At 37.3% G+C, this 25,186-nt stretch overlaps 2 protein-coding genes across 2 annotated transcripts in view; both read left to right on the top strand.

Moving 5' to 3' along the window:
• Positions 1-25,186, top strand: part of LOC142982536 (uncharacterized) — a 90,572-nt gene that overhangs the window by 17,440 nt on the left and 47,946 nt on the right. The window lies entirely within an intron of this gene.
• Positions 12,765-13,670, top strand: LOC142982808 (uncharacterized). Its single transcript, XM_076129492.1, has one exon. It carries the CDS (start codon positions 12,765-12,767, stop codon positions 13,668-13,670), a length of 906 nt encoding a protein of 301 aa, XP_075985607.1.

Below are 25,186 nucleotides of genomic sequence, written 5' to 3'. Positions count from 1 at the left end.
TCTATGAAACAAGACAATACCTAAACTATCTATCAAGAAAAATCGCTACGTAATATAAAACAAAGTCGCTTTCCGTTGTCTGTCTCTATGTATGCTTAGATATTTAAAACTACTCAACAGATTTTGATGCGTTTTTTAATAGATAATAGTGATTTAAGAGGAAGGTTTATATGTCAAAATTGCAGTGTTTTTGTAAAATAACTTTATAGTCAACAGTGAAACAGTGACGGGCCGCTGGTTCAAATATAAATTATTATGTGTTTGACATTATTATCGTTATCCATTGTCTGCAAGTTATTATTTGACAGTCAGTCAGTTTAATCAATGACAGTAGTTATCGTAAAGTATCGAGTTTATCTGTGGTTTTGCTTGTCAAGAATAATATTATAGGCTTCTATATTGACATTTATGTGTCAATTATTACTACATTTTACTGATACTTTACTACAATAAATTAATTTTCGCAATTATAGTCATGGTGATAATAAATATTTTTAAAAATTAAATATTATTTTACCATGAATGGATATTGGATAGCCTTTTTGGTACATATGTTACTGTAAAAGCCCGAACTGTGGTATATCCTAAGATTTTCCGGTAAAACCTAAGATTTACCAACTCTCAATGGTAAAAGTCCGAACGTTCTTTTATTTCGAACTTTTACCACCATTTAATTGGCAAATCTTAGGATTTACTTAACGACACGGTAAAAGTTGATTATCATGTGTGTTTGAGCCGTAATATAATGATATTGCTAGGGATATAATTATATGCCGTAATATAGTTATAATGAGAGTTTGAAGATGTCGCCGGAGCCCCGCTTCGCGGGGCTCCTCCTTCTGGGTGGTTTAAAAAAAAATAACCACGAAGGCTGAGGTGGGAGCTTCGCTTCGCTCGCTCCCACCTCAGCCTTCTAACCTAACCTACCCATGTCGGTTTGCCCAAAACTCCTTCTTTGTAACAATAAAATTATTTTATATTAGCTACATTTACCTGCCCTTGAGGTATATCCTAAGATTTACCAAGTGAATAGGGGTAAAAGTTCGAAATAAAAGAATTGTTCGGACTTTTACCATTGAGAGTTGGTAAATCTTAGGTTTTACCGGAAAATCTTAGGATTTACCACAGTCCGGGCTTTTACAGTAACACATATACTGTCAGAAAAATTACAAAAAATAACTGTGACTTATCCGTTACCTATTAAGAGGCAGTGAAAATAGTAACCCTCTTATTACAAAGCAAGTTATAAATTAAAATTCCGTTAATACAATCCACATCTATTCTCAAAAATCAAAGCTCTCTAAATCTCATGTTTCAAAAGGTTAAATTCATGCTAGCACTGGTCTAAACAATGTAGGCAGGGAGGTGCAGGGAGGTGCAGGGTGCATAATATCGGAGTACGAAGCTGACGCGTGTGGGCCAGGTGTCAGGCACACGACGCGCGACCGCAACCAACCGTGGAGGAACTAGGGGCTCTCTGCTTTGGGATGTTGTGGAACTTTTTGTATATTAGTGTCTTATTTCTTCAAGTTTCTCAATAGTAAGCGGGAGTTTGGTAAAGTGATATAGGTATGGCAATAGCCTGTCCTTTATTTGCATGGAACTTACATTGTTAATGGCGAAGAAAAATTACAGGAGCATTTTGAACACGTATAACTGGCGTGAAATTAGGTTTTTATCTTCAATCTTTTATTTCTTTATCTGAATTGCATTATTTTAGATGTTTAAAGAATTGCGTAAAAGTGTAGTTCAAAAGTGTATTCTACTTAAGTTCTCAAGAGTTAATTGCAGTTAGATAGCTGCAGACGTAACTGCTTTATGCACCGCCAATCTGTGAAAAAAAAAGGGCTACGTTAGAAACTTATTCAAATACATAGTTTATACTTAGTTACGTGTTGGTTTTATGGAGAAATTAATTTCTTATCTATGTGAAATTTATAAATAAAGCCCTTGTTAATAGTTAATTAGAAGTGTTTGTGGCCGTTTAAATCGGTATTTCAAAATCAGCGCCTTATGTTAACTTTAAATTTTAACCGAAATCTCAATCCGTTGATCTTTTTTGCACTGAACCACAATAACAAAACACAGGAGACGGATATGTAGGCAAAAAACCAGTTTAATTACAGTTTACGTCGAACATTACCATAGGTAGTTGTTTAGCAGTTAGGTAACAAGCCAGGATTACTCAGTGTTTAAAGTGAATGTCAAGTGTCAAGGGTAAGATGAAGATATTGAACTTGACAGTCCTTTGCGTATTGTATTCATGGATATTGTAAAATTATTATATGACAATACCTACATAAGGCTTCTTTTAAATTAAAGGCATAAGTAATATTAACTAAGTGAGGTTTCAACCTGTGCCAATACGTCTCGCAAACCTTTTTAAAATTGTGTGTGTGAGTCGGAAAGTTGCAGTAACGGTCTTAGTACCTATTTCAGATATCATTTTTTAAAGTGGTTTGTCAACATTATATCAAAATTATTCAAGCGACATAGTGAGTACTATTTTTATAACTTATCCATGAGTGTCAGATTAACTATCTGCTAGATAAAGGTACAACAAACAAATACATACGTAAAACTACTGTTAAAAGTCCCTCTAATAAACTATCTGACTGTTATCAAGATGTGGTATAACCAGGCATAAACCTTTATTATTGTCAATGCCTTTAATTCACTTACACAATGTGCCATAAAACAAAAAAATAAGAAAGTTTAACATCCCACTTTAAATTATATCACCGATATAACTGAAACTTTATGAGGGAAAAACCTTAACGTTATTAAATAACATGACATAATATCAATAAAATAAAGTTTGTAAATAATTTCTTTTGATGCGGATGTTACATCTTGTATTGAATAAACTTGTATTTATTAGTGATTACAAATTAATATGTAACCGGCGGTAGTGATGGGGTAATTACAAGAGCATCGGATCTCTCACTTTCACTGTACTTTCGGCTTGCTTTCCGGTCTTTCTTTCGCAGTCAAAGCTGTTCAAGCCGTGTTTGCCTTGACGGCTTTTCATAATTTTAATTGACAGCTTATAAATTTATGCGACTTTTTATTTTTAGTTAGGATTGCCAACTTTTGTTTGGCCAAAAAAACAAAAGTATAAAAAAAAATAAAGTGTTTTGATATTTCCCAAAAAAAACACATAATAGATCAAGTCTACACAGTTTTAAATTCCCTATTTGAGCCTATACTTACAAACATACTTAGTTCATCACTAAGCAGTCTACATCGCACGATTTGCGCCACAGTTTACGTGTCTCATTGATAGTTCACAAGCCGGTGAGCGCATCAGTCTGAGTGTTGGACTGTTAATGATGATGACTGCGAACTTAACGGTGCTTGCCAGATGTGGCTGATATTCTTTGGTATTTGTACGCCGGAAATTATCTTATTAGCTTAATATATTCTCCACGCGTTTTTGCTGCCAATGTAAAGTTTGTTGGCGTAACCTTAATTTGTAGAAGAAATTTGGATTTTTTTTTTGAGTGAAAATAAGCTAAAATATTGTTTTTGTTTGCGGATGGATGATAACGACAGCTTAAGCATCAAGGCATAGCAAAATGCAAGAAAAAGTATTGTGTTAACTATGATGGAAAAGTCGAAAAAATATTTTTTGCTTACATTTCAATGTGTATTACACAGGTTTCTTTAATACTATTAAAATTTGTCTAGTCAGAGCAGCAGTAGGTAATATTAATTTAACAGTTTAAGCCAATTACTTATTTTAAGTATTATATTGGGTAAGTGCAATAAAATACGTCTTAATTTCATGGACTGAACGATTTTCTGTACACTTCTGCGACTCAAGAAGCAAGTAGACACACATGAATACACGCAAAACAGTATTTATGCCATCGGGGTAGGCAGAGACCAAAAAAGGCAATTGGCTTCGATACCTACAAACTTTACTTGCATCATTCACATCGAACCATCTTGTAAGTAAAAATAGTTAACTAATGCAATATTTTTTCAAAATGGTTCGTTAATTTCAAAGATTACTTCTTACAAAGCTTAATTATTTAAATATTTAATAGACAGGTTGGTCCATAACCTCATGGTCACAGTATTCCTTATGAGTAGTTGCACAAACGCTTCATGCTTGACGGCCGCCACAAGACTGGAACAATATTATTGCGAGCACTCTGAGATATAACAACTCATTATTATAGTTTTTATTGTACTTTTTACTTTAACATTATGAAGTAGGTAAGGGATAAGGAGTGAGGGAACTTTTATAAGAACTAGTGTGTAGATTTTAAAAATTTAGGGTTTTTAAAACTGTTCAAACTCAGTTTTTCTTAAATAGAAATTACCTAGGTTAGTTATTTGTGACCAAAAAACGCAAGTTGCTAGGTACGATCTCTACAAACATCTCTTGCTTCATTCACATCCATGCATCTTGTCATACAGAATGTAATATATTTTATGATAAGTAAAAGTCAATTACTTATGTTCCCCTTTTAGTCTTGATACTGAAAAGCCTGATATGTTATTAGGTAAATCTCTAAAATTATACATTTATATCTAAACACAAATGATAGTAAACCAACAAGTAAGTCTTCACTGTATTTCTCTGCCTGGTAGGTATAAAGTATCATTTCAGTAACATAATTTAAGCCAGTATATGGTCTTCTCATAATAGCTGGTGATATTTTGCGAGGCAATACTGCCCATGCATCTATCTGATCACGAGTCACATGAAAAAAAAATGGACACATTTTTTTTGTATTTACTTATTTGTCTGTTCATAAGGTAGGTAATGTTGCAAACTTAATGATGAACTCAGTCAGCAGTGTTGGTCAGTGTTGCCAGTGCAACAACAGTGTTGTTCCACGCTCAGATTTTTGAGTCTGTTTTGTAATATTGTACGTGTAATATGATGATAGACTGATTGTGATGCAATGTAATAATCTCAACTAATTTAACACTTTTGGTGATGACGTAATCGGTATTCTTTACTGTTCTTTCAGTAGAAGTCGATTCATCATTATTATAGTATTGCCATCGTATTTATTTATATTGCTCTTGATGTCTAGACGTTTGGTGCTTTACTATACAAACTCATAATATTTTGTTAGTTCCTTAACTCTTAGCTTTCGGTATTCTATGCTGGTACTTAAACTCTGTCATTTCGTTACATAGCAATAACTAATCTAAAAACTTGATTTAGATATATTTAAGCAGAGTGACTATTACACACCTTGGTCTCTATAAAACCTGTCAAAATGATATTTACAAGATGCTAAAAAAAAGTGACTTCCATTAAAGTAACGTTGCTGATTGTAGCCCATTTTCCATTTTATGTAGAGTTACAAAGAAATTTTCCTCAGAATTTCACTATCATACACTTTTTTAGCCCCTTTTTTTCTTCCTGTCTAACACATACCAGACATTTGACTTCTTTCGCATTATATTCACTGCCACAACTATGCTCTAGTACGTAGATTTCTAAAGTTATGTTCTTTCATTTAACAAGTTCATTAAGGCCAATAATAAATTATAATTTGTAAAGTGTTATGTACCATGACGTAACGTGTCATTCATCAAGCCACGGTGGACGTAAGTGGTCAAACTGTATCAGAGAGTCAGTAGAAACCCGTTCACGGCGTCACTTGAACTAGATTTCAAGTTGTTTGTAAACAAAGACGAGTAATAACGCTGTCATTTTGTTTTTAAAATGTTGTCAATCGTCGTGTATTAGTTAAATGGATGCTTAATAAGACGAGATATTAATTAATGCAAAGTTTTTGATTCATAGGTCAGTCCGTAGTCTTTATTTTTGCTACAAATCAGGACATGAAAAATATTTACAAAAAAAGAACGTTTGCTTGTAGTGGGATATGCGATAGCAAAAGATGCCAAGGAAAAAGGACATACAATAGGGCAGTTTCTGTCTATAATCTATACACAATTTTGACAACAGGTCGCCATTTTTAAAAACAAAAGCATTGATAATGAATCTTTCGCCATGTTGTTAACAAGTCACCAACTTATTTCATACAATATATCGCCTACAGATATGTCAATCATTCAGCTAAACAGTACTCTACATTACATAACCTTTTCTAACAAAACCATACTTACAAAGTGCATTTAAAAGAGTAATTAATTGCCTCACGTTAAGTCACGTTACCGAAGTATTTTGGCTTTTCCAAACGTGGTGGCCTCTTAATCATGCAGTTTCGAAACAAAGAGGTTTGGATAGCAATAGCCTCTATTATGATGATCGGTGCAGAAGTCTATGATTACAGTGATGCAATATTGTTTATTATTACGCTTGTGGAGCAATCAAGTTTGCCAGTTAACGGATTGATTTACTAGTGAAACATTTTCCCATGAAAGATGATAGTTTGAAGAGTACGTGACTTAATATCTTTTTGAAGATATTAAGAAGTTTATCATAAGTATTGAAGAATTTTTCAAATCATTTATTTATACATACTTATATAGGTAAAATCACACTTGCGTCTCAAGTGGATAGCCCATGAATAATATATTCTGGTATGTGAAATATTGACACTTATAGTTTTAATTGCTATGTAGTAATAAACTGAGGATAAACGTTCTGAAGTTCAGTAATATAGTAGTTAGAGATCTACTTCGGAAAAATAATTTGGCACATATTTGTCTAGTAGTCTAGTTAGATGCCTTAAGACTTGTATAAAACTCTCAGAAATACTACTTGAAAAGTTCATAGAATAGTGAACAAATAGGGGTACTCAGACTCAATTCCTATACGTTTATTCCACAAGGTATTCACAAGTACTTGTTATTTAAATAGTCTACGTGTGTCCGGGACAGTCACTCAGATTAGTCCCCTCCGTCGCCAGTGACTCACTGATTGTCAATCGATGCTAGCACGCGCTGAATGTTTACGAGTACAGTTTAATTATAGATCGTTTAACTTAACTGTGGACATACAAACCACCCATGAGAGGTTGTGTATCTTTGCACTATGATAACAAGTTCTCTTTTTTGCTTTGTAGCATTATCTTTGGCGGTAACTTTTTCACGATAGGACTGGTCGGTAGTGACGTAGACAAAGTCTTTACCCAACAGTGTGTTGCACCATAAATTGAAAAAGAAAATTCAGAGCTTTCACTGCACTTATATGTTTGGGTATTTGTTCAATATTACAGTTTACTCTACAATTTGTGGTCTGGTCTCGACCTACTGGCGTGATTATATTTTTGTAGTAAATGAGACAACATGGCGATTTCACAAACACATATAACCAAGAGAAGTCTACCACAAAATAAAATTTTAACGCTCCCTGAAGAATTAAGGGCTTATTGCTTCCAATAATATAAATATGCATGCATAATAATCTTACAAATGTTACCAGAAACAGCATCCATAAAAATGCCTGCGTATTAAAAAAATAGAGGGTGAAAAAGCTATCTGAATGGTTCGTGTGAATATTGAACCCACACGGTCAGTTTAGAACGAATTTTTGTGCCGCCACGTTTGTAATTTGATTTGCCTTTCAATTGAAACAGTTCAAATAGCTGTTCCCGGTTCCGGGTTTTTGGCGGTTGCATGGCCACTAGAATACAGGAATTCCTAGTAAAAAAAAAGAATTGACACCTGAAATTGTAGTTTAAAAAATTGCAAAATTAAAAATATAGTTCCTTCCGCAAATACAAGGAAGTTGTTAAGTAAATGGAATAAGACTAGAAAAGACACGAAACACTTAAAACTAGTAAAATTCTGAATTAAAAGTTTCGTGATTAAAATTTTCTATAAGCTGCTGCTTCTGTAATTTAAAACGACATTTTTAAAACATAAGTATCTTGCGATTGTTTTCTAATATGACTAAGCTACAGCAAATCTAAAATAATTGTTCCCTCCATCGGATAGTTCAATACATTCTAAATATAGCGTGCAATAGAAATTGTAATTGTTAGCGTGCGAGAAGCCATCAATATAGTTTTAATAGATTGCCATAGACACAATTAAGCACGGTGTGTTTTTTTATTGAGTCACGTACTTGACCTAACTGTGAATTGTTTTTTATTGGCACTCAGACGATGCAAACAGCCATCGCAAAAGTCGGAGAGAATACTGACTTTTAAATCAAGAATGCTTTATTACCTCATTAGAAAATAATTTACCTGACTGATTTCTTGGTGTTTTGTGCTTATTAAATAGGTATCTTTGTTTATCTTTTAGTCAAAATACGTAAGTTCGATTATTATTTATATATAATGACTTAATTTGCAACGTTTTTAAGCCTGCAAATAAGGGCTTGATTGAGTTCTGACCACAAGAGACGACAAGAGTAGTTTCAATCTACTCTTGAAATAATAGAATCCCGGTGAAATGTCAAAAAAAATACTTCATGAATCAGTAATTTTATTTAAATTTCAACCTATACTGTGCCTATAAAAATATTTTGAGCTACCACACAACCTTTCCATCCTCCGTTTTCATCTACATTGACATTTTGCTGCTATTTTCCCTGTTGACATTATAGGCGTAATATTATTAGAGATGGTAGATCTTTCTGGAGCCGACATTTTACGCGACATTTAAGTCCCTAACCTTATTATTACCAGGCCATCATTGTTTCTGATCAACATGAAAACAGCCATTACGGTATACTTGCTATGGAGACAAATTCTTTAGCATTTTTTATCTACACTTGTCTATGACTTCCATAATTTCCTTTTGCGCGCATTGTTTTTGGGCATAATTATTATTATTTTTTATTATAAATATTGTATCTGGTGCCTATATTGAATCTTTGACATTAGCTTAAAAACTATTTAATTGAACGAAAGATGAAAGTTAACAATCTACCGTGTTTTAAGGAAAATGGCTGTCCATAAATATTCAGTAGTATATTTTAATTACTGTGACTAATAGCACCATTTTTGTAAGTCTCAGAGAGAAATTGTATAAAATAGCTAGAGTTAAATCTTTAAACCTAGACTCGTAGAAAAGAATAATTGCTTTTTAACACGAGATCTTAGTTCGCTGTAACTGCATAATTTCATCTACTTTTTAAAACGCTTGAAAAATTGCGTTACTTTTTCAAAACTCCTGTTGCCAAGCTTACTTTAAACTTAAAAATATCTCATCATCATCAGCATAGCCTTACTTCCAACTATGTTGGAGTCGCGTCCAGTCTTGCTGGATGCAGCTGAATACCTACCAGTGTTTTACATGGAGCGACTGCCTATCTGACCTCCACAACCCAGTTACCTGGGTTGTAACACGATACCCTTCGGTAAGACTGGTTGTCAGACTTTCAAGCTTCGAACTACTGGTAGCGATGTTATAAAAAATACCTGCTGAAAAAAAAATTATCCATCGTTGTTGCTTCAAAATGTCACTGACCTTAGGGACTCATCCATTTTCCAATATTCACATTTCGCATTTGAAACATGTCCGACAATTTAGAGTTCTCTGTGCGAGTTGTGAGATGGATACTATGTTTGTTTTGTTTGTTTGCTTGCAGTTTGCAGGTAAATTAATAGCTAGATCAGTTTCTAAGTTATGCTGTTCGCTCCCGAGTCAAAACTTTATTAATATTATTTCTAAAGTTGCTTTTATTTGTCTTGGTTATGATCTACTAGCTACCGTGACTTTGTCTGCGCGAAAACATTTCGCGATTAAAAAGTATCTATAATGATATCGGTATATTATTATAGAAATAGAGCAGCTTTTAACACAAATCTCATATTATACTTTTTAACTTTTATACGACAATCGAAGTAAATACAAATAAATCGCTAAAATAACGCTTAACGTCTCAAAAAAATACCATAAAGACCGTAACTTCATTTCAGGATCACGCAATTTAAAATCAGCCATGTTGTTTTTTGTAAATTTCGATCGTGTCTAGCAAAGTTTATTGCACCCGGTCGGCAAATTGAATCGGAGATATTGCGTGATTTTCGACAGTCAGCATTCGTTCATGATCCAATCAGGACTTGTGTACATTGAATACGATTAACTAGAGTTAAATGGTAGTTAAAAGGGTCTGTTATCTACCTTGTAAAGAGCGGAAAACGTTCTAAATAAAGGTTAATTGTATTTGTTCCATGTTTGTTTCGTCTAATAGCTGGATAACAGCGTATTGGAGTAAAATTGCAAGAGGCTTATGCAGTCGATTGGAGATAGGGTTTGGAGTGTATAAAATACGTACCTACATCCTATTATATGGACCTCTTTGATAATGGATAAACGTGGTTATATTTTGTACATCTATGCTTTCCTCTTTGGGTTTTTCGGCGTGATATTATGTATCTACATATGTATATTTGTTATGGTGTATGTTCGTATATACATGGCGAATGAACATGCACACATACGTATTATTACGTCTAGATTTGATATAGTTGGTTAATATGAATGAAATGGTCTAAGATTTGCTTTGACCTATAAAGAGATCTTACATTAAGAACATTTATTCTTGAGCTAAAAATTCAACCAGAAAAATCTCAGCAATTTGCTACTCAAAACAGAAACTTAATTACTTCAATATCCTTGCAAATAAACAAAAAAATATACATGATATAATAATATGGCAGAGTACAATTCTTATTGACATATTTCAATATCATCACGTGTTCCACAAGTCACGGGTCACAGAACAAATAGCGAACAATTAAACTACATTAGGAATACTAATACGAACACTTAGCGAGTCCCATGAGAACACGGCATGGAAAACAGATCAGTAGATCGAAGCTAACGTGAATCTATTGTTTATGATAACGCTCTCGTTATTCTTGTATGTGGGTTATTTGTATGTTTGTGGGTTTAAATTTTCGATATCTGTATTGTATAATTATGAATATGTAATATAAAATTCGTTCCTTTCAGATTTGATGCGATTATTTGTGAGCAAAAAATATTAGGAATTCGCTTCCTTGAAGATTACGCGCAAGTGTTGGTCATCTTTACTAAGTAGGTACTTTACTTAACCAGGCCGTAAAATATATTTAAAACAAAGAAAACTACGTAAAATTTGTTTAAAACAAAGAATAATACCAGAATTACATTTATGTGATCAGTTGTTGCATATTTAGTTACACAAAAAAAGCATTTTATTTTGTTTTTCTTGACGTTTTGGCACAAGTTAGTCTAAACTAGTTGGGTAGTTTGGTCTAAATTAAAGTTGGCTTCTACTGACCGTAGTTACAAAATCGCATGCTTGTTCATCAATTATAATGTTAGACAATAAAAATGCAACCAGACAGTTTATAAGCTAAGAAACTTTTCAACTGAACATTATTAATGTAATTTCAAGAGAGCTTTACCTACTATCCAAGCTACGCTCTATATCAAATACATACAATCAAACCTGCCATAGCAATAACGTCTTAATCAAATCAATTCCATTAACAACTGAGTTAATATCTAACAGATCAATTAGATACCACTTAGGCACAACACAATACCTCGGTCCACTCCACTCTATAGTCTATTGTCAATAATATTGTTTTCCAATACCGTCCTTGATGACGTCACTACGTTATGACTAGTGAATGCAATCCCGATCTCGCGGGATCCCGATCTCGCGAGATCCCGTGTATTTTTTCGGGATCAATCCCGAAGCATAATATGACGAGATCCCGTTCGGGATTGTCGGAGAGGGCATTTTCAGCAGTTGGCTACATTGCAATAGACTTAAGATGCCGATTAGAAGCTCGTACTATTGATACACTTTGTTTATTAAGAGGCTACTTTCAAAATGCCATGTGATTACTTTTTATTTTGATCTCCTGGAGCTACACCTAGTTTTTTGATTATGTTCATGTTATTACACCTGTTAATTATGTTACGTTGTTAGTAATATTGAAAAATAAAGGCTTTTATTTTCTTTCAAATAATAATTTATTGCATTCACCACACTATCACACACATATTACATTAAACAAGCCGTTCGAATTGTATTATTTTTACTAACTAGACGGGATCCCGAAAATCTCGGGATCCCGCGGGATTGATATTGTAGCGGAGCTACTTTGTTACTTACATTTTAAACTTATAACTAACTCAAATTATAACTTAAATTGTATTACATTAAATTAAACTTATATCTAGACTATGTACAGAAACCTAAAACTAATATAAACAACTATTGTATAATCTATATAAGTACAGCACATTTTAATCATAACACTAGAGATGTCCGCACGGAACCTGAATTTCACGGAGGCCGAATTAGCGGCCGAAGCCGAATTCAGTTTCCCTGCACGGCACTAATATCCACAAAACATATTTCGCGCTAGTTTTACTTTTCATTAATATTCATAAAAATAATGTTTTACAAACACAATGACATCTTCATTTTTTTGCATATGTTTAATGACATTGTTGTTTTGAACGAATGTCCACGCGCCGGCCGCCTGCCGACTCTTGTGACGTCACGCGGCTACCTGCGCGGGCGCCTTGCACCGAGATGTACCTCGGGGCGTGAGCCGCCGCTAGTCGACCGTTAACACCATTCGATGCGACACGCATGCCGAACGTTGCTCACTGGTCCGCGCGCTAAGTCTTCGCGATCTAAATTTAACGCTGATGAACTTTCTTAGCTTAATCCATCGCTCATGTTATTCCTCTCCTTCTGTGCTGTGCTTCTTAATTACTTTTGTGTACTGTACGCTCTTACTTAGAACTTTATTTAAGCTAAGTTGCAAATAAACTATTATTTACCAGAAAGCGCAGTTTATTTAGTGGTTGGTCTGGACAATCCCTCCAACACCACATTGGTGACCCCGACTGAGCACATCATGAGCGGTTCCGGAAGTGATTCGGCAGCCACGGCGATGTCACAAGATGGCGATCATGTAACCATGCGCCGAAAGCGGAAATTGCGGAAATGCACACTACTCGTAGATGACGAATCATCGCCCAACCCAATGAAGACGAGGTTGAAGGTGCCTTCCTTTTCCCCTGAGGATCCAGAAATATGGTTCGCGTTACTGGAAGGCCAGTTCGCAGTCTACGGCATCGACGATGACGCGGCTAAGTTCGCCCACGTGACGTCCAACCTCGACGTAGTGCATGCCAAGGCCGTGAAGGACATCATCCTCACTCCTCCAGCTGAGAACAGGTACGAGAGGATCAAGACCGAGCTGGTGCGCCGACTTTCCGCGTCGCACGAGAAGAAGATCCGGCAGCTCCTGACCCACGAGGAGCTCGGCGACCGGAAACCGTCGCAGTTTTTGCGCCATCTCCAGGACCTCGCTGGACCTTCTGTGCCCCTGGACTTCATCAAAACCGTGTGGCGACAGCGTCTTCCCACTATTGTCCAGACGGTGTTGGCATCACAGACGTCCCTATCACCGGAGCAGCTCGCCGACCTTGCGGATAACATCCAGGAGACCGTCGCACCGTGCAACGTGGCAGCCACGTCGTGCAACTCACGTGACGCGGCAAGCGAAATCGCTGAGCTGAGGAAGATGGTGGAGCAGCTGTCACTGAAGGTAGATGAGTGCACCCGCGCGTCCTACAGTTCACGTTCCAGTGGTCAGCAGCATTCTCCTTCGCGCCGCCACCGTTCCCGTAACCGCTCGCGATCAAGATCCCGGTCGAGTGCTAACCACCGTAATCATCCTACCTGTTGGTACCACTACAATTTCGGTGACAAAGCGGCTAGGTGTGACAAACCGTGCGACTACACGGGAAAAGTGTAGGGCAGTGTGTAATGTCGGCCGACGACTGCCCCAATAACGGCCGCTTATTTGTAACCGATAAACGGAATAATATTAAATTTTTAATTGATACTGGTAGTGATGTCTGTGTTTTCCCCCACTCATTCGCAAAGGAACGACGCGACAAAGCACCTTTAGAACTTTGTGCCGCTAACGGTTCCGTAATTAGTACCTATGGTCATATTAATTTAATTTTAAATATAGGTTTGCGTCGCGACTTTCCTTGGCGATTTATTGTAGCCGATGTTACAAAGGCGATAATAGGTGTGGATTTTTTATCCCACTACAACTTAATGGTAGACGTGCGCAGTAAACAGCTGGTTGACGCACATACTAGGCTCGCCGCCTCGGTTTCATTCGCGAATTTCGACAGTATTTCTTCAGTGAAGGTTAAGTCTGGTGACTCGGTGTATCATGCTATACTAGCACAGTACCCCGAGATCACCCGACCTCCTGGTTTGAATAACGTCACGAAACACAACACCTGTCATTACATTCGCACTACACCAGGGCAACCAGAGTCGTGTTCTCCACGCAGGTTGTCGCCAGAAAAATTGAAAATCGCCAAAGCGGAGTTCGAGGCCATGTTGCAGATGGGGATATGTCGCCCCTCAGAGTCTCCTTGGGCTTCACCCTTACACCTGGCTCCGAAGAAGGATGGCTGGCGACCCTGTGGTGACTACCGTAGGCTTAACGCACGCACGATACCGGATAAATATCCAATCCGCAATATTCAGGACTTTTCCCACGACCTTGCCAACTGTAAGGTGTTTTCAGTCCTGGACCTGAGTAGAGCATACCAGCAAATTCCCGTCCATCCCGCCGATATTCCCAAAACCGCCATTTCCACCCCCTTTGGACTCTACGAATTCCCGTACATGACTTTTGGACTTCGTAATGCGGGTCAGACCTTCCAACGCTTCATCGATGAAATGTTGCGAGGGCTAGATTTCGTTTACCCGTACATTGATGACATTTTGGTCTTTAGCGCAGACCTGAAAACTCATGAAGCCCATCTTCATGAAGTTTTCAGCAGACTTAGAAATTTTGGTATGGTGCTAAACTCGAATAAGTGTGTTTTTGCCGCTTCGGAGGTTACTTTCTTAGGTTATAGGATTTCTTCGGAAGGTACTAAGCCCTTGCCTGAAAAAGTGGACGCCATTTTAAATTTTTCACAGCCCAAAACGGTCAAAGAATTGCGTCGATTTTTAGGGATGCTCAATTTTTACCGTCGGTTCATACCAGATGCAGCTCAACAACAAGCCCCTTTAAATGCGCTTTTGGCTGGTCCTGTCAAGGGTTCTCATCCTGTGACCTTCGGTCAGAAGGAACTGGATGCCTTTGAGGCGTGCAAACAAGGGTTGTGTCGCGCGGCTTTGTTGGCACATCCAGACTGCAGTGCGAAGTTGGCACTTGTTGCCGATGCTTCCGACGTTGCGTTAGGTGCGGTCTTACAGCAGCTGAAGGGTAGTACTTGGCAGCCACTAGCATTCTTTTCCAAGAAGCTGTCTCCTGCCCAGACCAAGTACTCTCCCTACGACCGCGAGCTCTTAGCCATTTACGAGGCCATCAAGCACTTTAGACACATGGTCGAGGCACGTGACTTTATCATTTATACGGACCACAAGCCGCTCACCTTCGCGTTCACGTCGAGAAAAGATAACTGCTCACCCAGGCAATATCGTCACTTGGATTTCATCTCGCAGTTTTCCACCGACATACGGCACATCTCGGGCAGCGACAATGTTGTTGCTGACACCTTGTCCAGGGTAGAGGAGGTTATCCAGCCAATTGACCCTGAGACATTAGCAACCGCTCAACTCCGAGATCGAGAACTGCCACGTCTACTTACTGGAAACTCGTCTTTGATTCTTGATAAGGTTAGGTTGCCTGGCACCAATACGGAGTTGTTCTGCGACGTAAGTGGCCCCGTTCCGAGGCCGTACGTTGTCAACACCTACCGCCGTCAAGTCTTTGATAATTTGCATTCCCTAAGCCACCCTGGGGCCAAAGCAACGATTAAGTTGGTGAGTGATCGTTACGTTTGGCCGGGAGTTCGCAAAGACTGTCGCGAGTGGGTTCGCAGCTGTTTGCCGTGTCAGCGGTGTAAGGTTACGCGACACGTTTCTGCTCCCTTAGGCTCTTATGGTGTTCCTAGTGGTCGTTTCCAGGTGGTACACATTGATCTGGTTGGTCCATTGCCACTGTCGCTAGGATATCGGTACTGTCTGACAGCTATTGACCGATTTACTCGCTGGCCCGAAGCTATTCCGATCCCGGATATAACCGCCGAAACTACGGCGAAAGCTTTGTTAAGTGGCTGGATTTCCCGTTTTGGCTGTCCTTTCAAAATTGTGACCGACAGAGGAGCTCAGTTCGAGTCCGCTTTGTTCAAGTCGCTATCAGACATGGCCGGTTTTGTCCATAGCCGTACCACAGCTTATCATCCTGCGTCTAACGGTATGGTGGAGAGGTTCCATCGGCAGTTGAAAGCTGCCATAACCTGCCACGCTGACAGTTGCTGGGTTGAGTCACTTCCTCTTGTACTGTTAGGAATTCGTACGGCTTTGAAGGATGACCTGAATACCTCATCAGCAGAACTGCTTTACGGCGAGGCGTTAAGACTCCCAGGTGATTTCTTTCTTCCCCCAAAGGACGAGTATCACGACATGGCATACTACACATCTCGCATTCGGTCCTTTGTGAATTCTTTAAAGCCACCACAGGCATCGCGTCACAGTGGTCATCGTTCTCCATTTGTTTTCAAGGATCTGGCTACATCTTCACATGTCTTTCTCCGCAATGACACTGTAGCTGGCTCACTAAAACCTGCATACTCTGGCCCTCACGAGGTGTTATCTAGGACTGATAAAGTCTTTACTATTGTGTTGAATGGTAAAACAGTCACAGTATCCATAGACAGACTGAAACCTGCCTACATACTCTGTGATTCACGCACCGACGCTCACACAAACACTCACACTAACAATCAAACTAATGATCACACTAGCACTCAAAATTACACTCATGCTAACACACCTACTAATACTCCCATACCAACACATCGTTCAAACCAGTGTAGTCCTGATGCTGAAGAGAATATTGTCAGAACTACCAGATCGGGTCGTAGGGTGAGATTTCCTGCTTATTATCGCCCATAGGAACGGTCTCACGGGGGGAGTGATGTAGCGGAGCTACTTTGTTACTTACATTTTAAACTTATAACTAACTCAAATTATAACTTAAATTGTATTACATTAAATTAAACTTATATCTAGACTATGTACAGAAACCTAAAACTAATATAAACAACTATTGTATAATCTATATAAGTACAGCACATTTTAATCATAACACTAGAGATGTCCGCACGGAACCTGAATTTCACGGAGGCCGAATTAGCGGCCGAAGCCGAATTCAGTTTCCCTGCACGGCACTAATATCCACAAAACATATTTCGCGCTAGTTTTACTTTTCATTAATATTCATAAAAATAATGTTTTACAAACACAATGACATCTTCATTTTTTTGCATATGTTTAATGACATTGTTGTTTTGAACGAATGTCCACGCGCCGGCCGCCTGCCGACTCTTGTGACGTCACGCGGCTACCTGCGCGGGCGCCTTGCACCGAGATGTACCTCGGGGCGTGAGCCGCCGCTAGTCGACCGTTAACACCATTCGATGCGACACGCATGCCGAACGTTGCTCACTGGTCCGCGCGCTAAGTCTTCGCGATCTAAATTTAACGCTGATGAACTTTCTTAGCTTAATCCATCGCTCATGTTATTCCTCTCCTTCTGTGCTGTGCTTCTTAATTACTTTTGTGTACTGTACGCTCTTACTTAGAACTTTATTTAAGCTAAGTTGCAAATAAACTATTATTTACCAGAAAGCGCAGTTTATTTAGTGGTTGGTCTGGACAATCCCTCCAACACCACAATATTTCTGATCGCGAGGGATCTCGAGTTGACGATCTCGAGTCGGGATTGCATTCCCTAGTTATGACACATAAATAATTTGTACAGATCGAAAAAATATATTGTAGACTAGCTTTTACCTGCGACTTCGTCCGCTACCTGAATTTTCCCATGGGAATGCGTCATTTTCCCGGGGTAAAAAGTAGCGTATGTCCTTTCTCGGGTATAAAAATATCTCCATACCAAATTGGTTCAGTAGTTTAGGCGTGATTGAGTAACAGACAGACAGACAGATAGAGTTACTTTTGCATTTATAATATTAGTATGGAGTATGGATTACGCATAGTAAGTAGATTCTTCGGTCTTACCGAAGGCTATTGTGTTGTAACCCAGGTAACTGGGTTGTGGAGGTCCGATAGACAGTCGCTCCATGTAAAATACTGGTATCCAGCTGTATCCGGTGAGACTGGAAGCCGACTCCAACATAGTTGTAAGAAAGGCTAGGCTGATGATGATGAATAATAAGTAGATTCTGTCCGCAGTTTCGTATTTTGGTCTTTTATCATATTTATAATACCAGTGGTTATTGTAACTTACGCTAAGAAACCTTCGGAGAACACGTGAAAAGAAGAAAATTTTAATAAGTAGTTATTGTTACGCCATGTCAATAGCCTTCGTCTGCCTTAAACAACATAGGCTGTAGCAGATTTATATCAAACCTAAATCTACTATTTACATAATGCTTTAAAAAACAGGTTTTTTCAATTGTCAATTATTCTATTTGCATGTAGGAAGAGAGAACCAGCTGGTATTTTCTTTGAGATATGAAGTCTGATGCCTGAAATAAAATAGAAAAGACTGAAAGACTAAAGGTGCCTAGTTTCTACTCTTATACGTCTATGTGTACGTCTAACTTGTATCTGAAGATCATCTGTAATACCTTAGCTCTGTGTAGTATGTACATATATGTAATAGTAATATTGAAACAATAAGAGGGTCCTCCATATTGTTTCCTACGTCTATCAAGGTGACCACGACGCGTAACTGATCGGTATTGTCTCTAGTCGGACAATCAATATTATGAACTATGTATTATTATAACTCTTTTATATCTGTATAATACAAAAGATACATATTATATACCTGCTAGATTTACTAGACAATCTATCTTCGTAATTAATACTTATATAGAATTGAAAAGTAATGTGAATTACTTTTAGTCTATTCTTTAATTTCCTTAAAAAAACCTCGCTTTTACGATACAACAGATTTCTAGATACCCTGTAATCTTTCTCTTCTCTGGAATAAAGTCGAGAATTCAAAGCATTATATCATTATTAGCAGTATAATTAAATCAGTTCACTGATTTTAAAGATTAAGAAACAAATACAGTTTTTATTGTACCTACAATCCATAAAGCTATTTAAACAACAGAATGTCATTGAAGAAAATCTCAATTTTCATAGATCTCTCGTTAACGTGCGTTGCTTCACGTTAACCTACATACAGACAGTGTTCTACGTATTGTCTTCTCTCCTCAATGGCTGTATTATGTGGAACATTCGACAGTTAGAAACATATTCGAAGTATAATGACTCTATGTTTAGTCACCAGTGTCCAAATATTCCAAATAACGATAAAGTTAGGGTTGATAGTCCAAAAAACGCTTTTATTGACCTAAAATTCAAGTGAAAATTTCACTAAAATATGTACTTTGGTCCAAAACATAAGAACCGCGTTAAACAATTATACGAGTCTGTTTTTTTTTGCTGGGTCTCCCGAATTGAGGGAAGGTTAAGCTTTGAGTCCACCATGCTGGCCAAATGTGGCCTTTGCAGTAATACATTAAACATTTTTTAGGCATGCAAGGTATGTAACAATTGATAGTAATTATATCTAATACACTAGCGGTCAATCGTCGATCACATACGTGGGGGACGCAGATACTTAGACCTTTTTGACACAATCAAACGCTAGATTTGTAAACAAATCAAAAGAGACTATAGAACTTGGTAACCCTAGCCACAGTGCAAGTATCAGTGTCAAAATATTGCCAGAGTATTGAAAGTAATTGCACTTGTTTGTATTTGATGAGTTGAAATTGTTGTAAATTGCTGTTACTTTTCACTTGTTTTGTTAGATAAGACGTCTTATTGTTTGTACGCTTCGCTGACCTTACCTAGAAAATCATCAGCATTAAGTATTGTGACGAAATAGGGCACTCTTCATATTTTAATTCCGTGAAGTTGCATAATCATTTTAAGAAGTTGTTATTTGTCCAGCTATAAGTACATAAGTAATGTATTGTATTGTCGTCGCCATTGCTAGTTTATTTTAATTTCAGCAGTTACCTATAAATATTTGAACCATATAGAAAGCACTACGGAAATGTTCGTAAACATATCGTTGAATTACTTCCATCAATGGATTTTTTGCGGCAGTTCTCAAGTTCAATCACAAACCGAATCGAGATCTCACGGGCGTAACGACTTTTTATTTTTTACGAAAAGTTTAGAGCTCGTGGGTGCCATAGACGTGACTATGACTTATCGCAAAAAAACACAAAATGGACGACGTGAAAATCAATAATGGCGGCAAAAAGGCGGGTAAAAATTTTGAGGTTATTGAGGTTATGTTTTGGGTGTTTTTGTAAATAAATGTAAATTGTGGTTGTATTGTGTAGTTAAAGTTGTTTTTATGCTTCCAAGTTCTTATGATAGAAAGTTTGAAAAATATTTTGGTCATAACTTTTAAACTCTCGCGTTGCATGTTTAATGTATAATAGAATACGGGAATTAACGCGAACACGCATTTTAATTGTCTGCCTGGGACCACGGCGAGTGCAACCTGCGCCGAAACGTTAGGCATTTTAAGGTAAAATGCGTGTTCGCGTTAATTCCCGTATTCTATTATACATTAAATATTTTGGTCGTTATTCGGACGTTGTTTTGTTTGAACAACAAGAAGGGTGGAAACTCGAGACGTTATTAAACAAATATTTCAGAAAGAAAAGCTTTGTTTGCTGTGGATTTACACGGAATCACTTGAAAGTGAATGACCCGAGAGATGGAGCCTTCTGAATCAGTTTAGTAATGTTTGAAGTGTCTGTGTCTGACAGCACCTTAATGGGATAATTAAAAATTGTTTGTTTGATTCAAAACAATCCATTGTTCTGTATCTCATTTGGTACACATTGTTGTTTATAAAATAAACTTTAGGAATGCCAACACTAATATGGACTGACACTGAATTTAGTCCAAATTTTTGGCTTGGTATTTTATTTCCGCGGTTTTTGTGGCTTCAAAAGTGTAGGTATCTGCAATCAATCTTCAATATGAAATTTCATGTCCGCTTTCGATCATGACTAGATTTTTCGACATAACGATAGATTCACTTCATCTTGAACATATTTAACTTATTTTTTTAGATTTCTTATTGTTTTGACGATTGCTGGCTGGCAGGTAGGGTTTCACATTCCGATAATGCAAAATTTGTCTTCATTCATTAAGGATACAATGCTATTTTAAGCAGAAAATTTGCTTAATGCTAAATTCTGACAGATAAACTACTTAAAACAATGTTAATAGGAATTCCCAATTGAAGTAAACATCTCAAAACTAACAAACAATCGATTCCGGAGCGTTGGCCTTATGAAATAGGTGTGTTCAGTAAATCGGGTCATCAGCCCGTTAGCGCTCCGGTATGTCCAATCTAAACAACTGCGCAAACAACGTTACATACAGATTACAGATATATTGATGTGAGGTGCTGAATTATTGCGGGATATTGAGGAGCAATGCTTTCATCAATATATGGTACTGTTAAAGACTAGTCAGAAAGCATGGTGCCGTTGGTAGCAAACTCTATCAATTTATTTCAATTAGATGAACGGTATAGATTTGTTTGTAGGTATTGCTCATGAGATTGAGAAGTACATAGCCAATTTCGGATATTTGATGTATTTGTGACTTTAAACATTAGAGTTTTAACTTATAATAGTCAAACACAGATTTTACTATCGAGTTAACTATATTATATGTAAAACATTAAGCGGTAATGTTACTATTCATCTTTCACAGTGTTCATATGCGAAATAAGTTAAGCAGTAAGAAGGTATACAATATTTACTTAACATGATAGTAGTACACAAAATCAATTCTACAGCTAAACGATACGCAATTCACATTACGCAGTACAGCGCTAAATCGGATCGTTTCAGTGCAGCACCGTCATAAGCAAATGAAACCTCCGGGAGTTTAGTAACAGCACTCAGGCTGAGGCCGTATTTCCTATTTGCAAGTTCCACGTCTAGACTGAACGGTTTAAATCCGTAGTCGGCCTGAAAGGGGTGGGGAGAGATTAATCACCCCTTCACGATTACGCGTCGATGCTACGGCGACGATGAGTACCTTTTTTTTAACGAGAGAGATATTTTACAAAATGTATCCGTCTCTCTTGGGTTTGGTAGTCGGGATGACAGATTGTAAAATACTAAAACAATGAGTATTTAGTAACTTTTTGAGAGGCACTAAATATCCATGGATAGTCCTAATCCGATAAGATAGTCTTTCGAAGACAAATAATATGTGAATTGCTCTGACAACCGGAGATTCCGTTACTTTTCCGTTACCGACTTTAGAGGTACATTCAATTTCTATTTCGTAGTCTGATATCGTAATAGAGGTAGGTATTTATCCCATTTTCATAGGGTACCTTTCCTAAGTTTCCTATGTTACCGAATGGCAATAGAGTACTCTTTTCTAAAATTAAGCCATTGAAATAATGATGATGTCTTTAATACCTAATTAAACTATGAATACAACTTGCTGATGTTATACAAAACATGGCTTAAAATTCGACATGTGAAAATCAAACTGGTCGACAGTGCGTAGTTCTTCGTTCAATTACTCTACAAATAGTACCTACAAACGTTGAGCTAAATAAAATAAGTTTAAAATACAGAAGCCATTACGTGTGGTAGGTCAGTGAACGAGTTGAACTGATTGCTTCGACCTCTTAAAGATAACTCAAGTGGGCCGAACACATCACTATGTACACCGTAGAACATTACACGGAAACATTGTTGTCTCCTTTGAAATTAAGTTTGAGGTGCATTTATATTTAAAATCTGCTAGACATCATTAAGTTCTTAATGACTGATGCGAACTGAAATATAATCTCTTACATCTATACTAATATTATAAAGCTGAAGAGTTTGTTTGTTTGTTTGTTTGAACGCGCTAATCTCGGGAAGTACTGGTCCGATTTGAAAAATTCTTTCAGTGTTAGATAGCCCATTTATCGAGGAAGGCTATAGGCTATATATTATCACGCTACGACCAATAGGAGCAGCGTAACAGGGAAAAATGTTACAAAAACGGGGAAAATTTTGACCGATTCTCTCTTATGTGACGCATGCGAAGTTGCGCAGGTCAGCTAGTACATATGTATATAAAATCACGCCTTTTCCCGTTCGGGTAGGCAGAAACTGAAGAACACCACTTGTAACGATCCCTACAAACTTCTTGTACTTCATTAATTCCATACAAAATGTCTTAAAGATTGTTTTATGCGTTATAGTTGAACCTTACGCGTTGTGACCTTGTATCAAAAACTTTAAAAGCTCCTGTAATTACATATAACGTTGTTCTATGACAGACAGAGTAAGAAAATGTGCATGGATTTCTTTCAAAAGGCACTGAATATTAAATAATGTATGACCGGCTACTTCAATAAATGCAAGTTCATAAAAGTCTAGGGATGTCTAACCAATCGTACTACTACAGCTACTGTTAATATAATCATATTGTGCTTCAAGGGTTCATTGTATTATTTATTAAATTCAACAGTATCTTTATGACGTTCGGAAAAAACAGCACTTCAAAGAAAAAGGATTTCCCTTGAGATTAAGTAAAGGCTCAGTTCATTTCAGGGGTCATGACCTCTGACCTCCATGACCTCTCTATATCCTAGTATTATCTTGATCATAATGCAAGTGTAAGTTTGGACTACAGTAACGCGATTCTCTACTATTATCAACTGTCGTTTGTCGTATGGTTAGTGGTCAACCTAGTGTCAAAGTTGTTCAAGCCGCCCGAAAGGCCTTTGACATGGCTTAACGACTCTTATCTTAGTAGACAACAGCCGGGACCGACTTTTTACGTGCCCTCCGAAGCACGGAGACGCCTAGCTCAAATACCTCTATGCGGTCACCCATCTATGCAATGACCGCGCCAAGGTTGCTTAACCCACAGATTGTTTACCGACCGGTCTGATCAGCGCCTCTAGCGGGCTTCGTAGGAACTAACAGTGTAAGACATTTTAAGTGTTAAATGCTCGATACTCGATAGTACCGACTGTAGAGAATTGCTCTACAGAAATTAGAATTCTGTTATCTATGGTTTGGTCGTTTGGTTTGTTCAGTATCTAAGTCAAAGTTTGTGAGATACATATTTACAAATTGTTAACTAATGAGGCGCCATTTATGTAAATAATGTTGTGCATTTATTTGTTAACGAAGTAATAAATTAGATAGGCGGTTTCTATTTCGGTAACTGATATTATCATTGTGATTTATGTACATAAGCGCTGTACGGCCATTCATGTTGGTTTTGTATTGGAAGTGATTGGAAGCATATTGGGCGTGCAATATTGTATTAGGAATATCTACTACCGAGTGTTAGGTAGACAATAATATTTTATATATTCTAAAAAAATCTGTCTAAAAAAAGAAAGCATTCTGAGCAAAATATAAAAGAGTATTTGTAAGCTGGACAATACAAATATTTAATAACTAATAAATCTATGAAATATTTATTTATTTATGATTTATGTAAAGCTGAGATTGCTGCCCTGAAATAACTTAAAAGACTATAACTAAAATAATCAGTATATCAGTAACACTAGAAAGAATTCAAGCATCTTTCTGATTCAGCCCACCAATCGTCCAGTAAATAGCAAACAGGCAAGCAATATATGTATATCTACACAATGTAATATTGTCAACTGCTAACATAATAATACTTATGCATATCACTTGTAAATAAATCAAATCCAGTCCGTACCACCTAGAGCAATGCCGCACTGGTAGGGCCCGTACGATGCGCCTCTCCGAGAACGTTCTAATAGACGTTTATTGTCTGATATCGTATGATTTATCTACTATTAACTACAATATGGCACAAGCTAACAACATTTCCGTGAAAATTAATGTTTTGCTTCCTCGTATGATTGTACAATGTACGGAATATTGTTTTATCTGTGGTTTTGACTACTATTTAGTAGGCACATTTGGTTATGTATATCATTAGCTAGAGTTAGTCTTGCATATTTGGAGAATGACTGACGGACAGTTTCACGGTTTATAGATAAATGTTTGAAAAACTACAAGTACTTAAAGCAACAATAAACGTATAAAAGAATTTTTCAATATACGCTAATCGATACTTTTCATGAAGTGGTGAAAGAAGCCACAGCAGGGTTATACCCACACTCAAATCTATTCATAACCCCGTCAACCTCTCAATTATTATTTTTTGGGAATCAAACCCACGACCTCCCGACGCAATGGGGTGTTG

This window comes from Anticarsia gemmatalis, chromosome 22 (assembly GCF_050436995.1).
Source record: "Anticarsia gemmatalis isolate Benzon Research Colony breed Stoneville strain chromosome 22, ilAntGemm2 primary, whole genome shotgun sequence".
NCBI lineage: Eukaryota > Metazoa > Arthropoda > Insecta > Lepidoptera > Erebidae > Anticarsia > Anticarsia gemmatalis.
The sequence above is the reverse complement of the archived record's forward strand: the minus strand, read 5'-3'. Positions and strand labels throughout refer to the sequence as shown.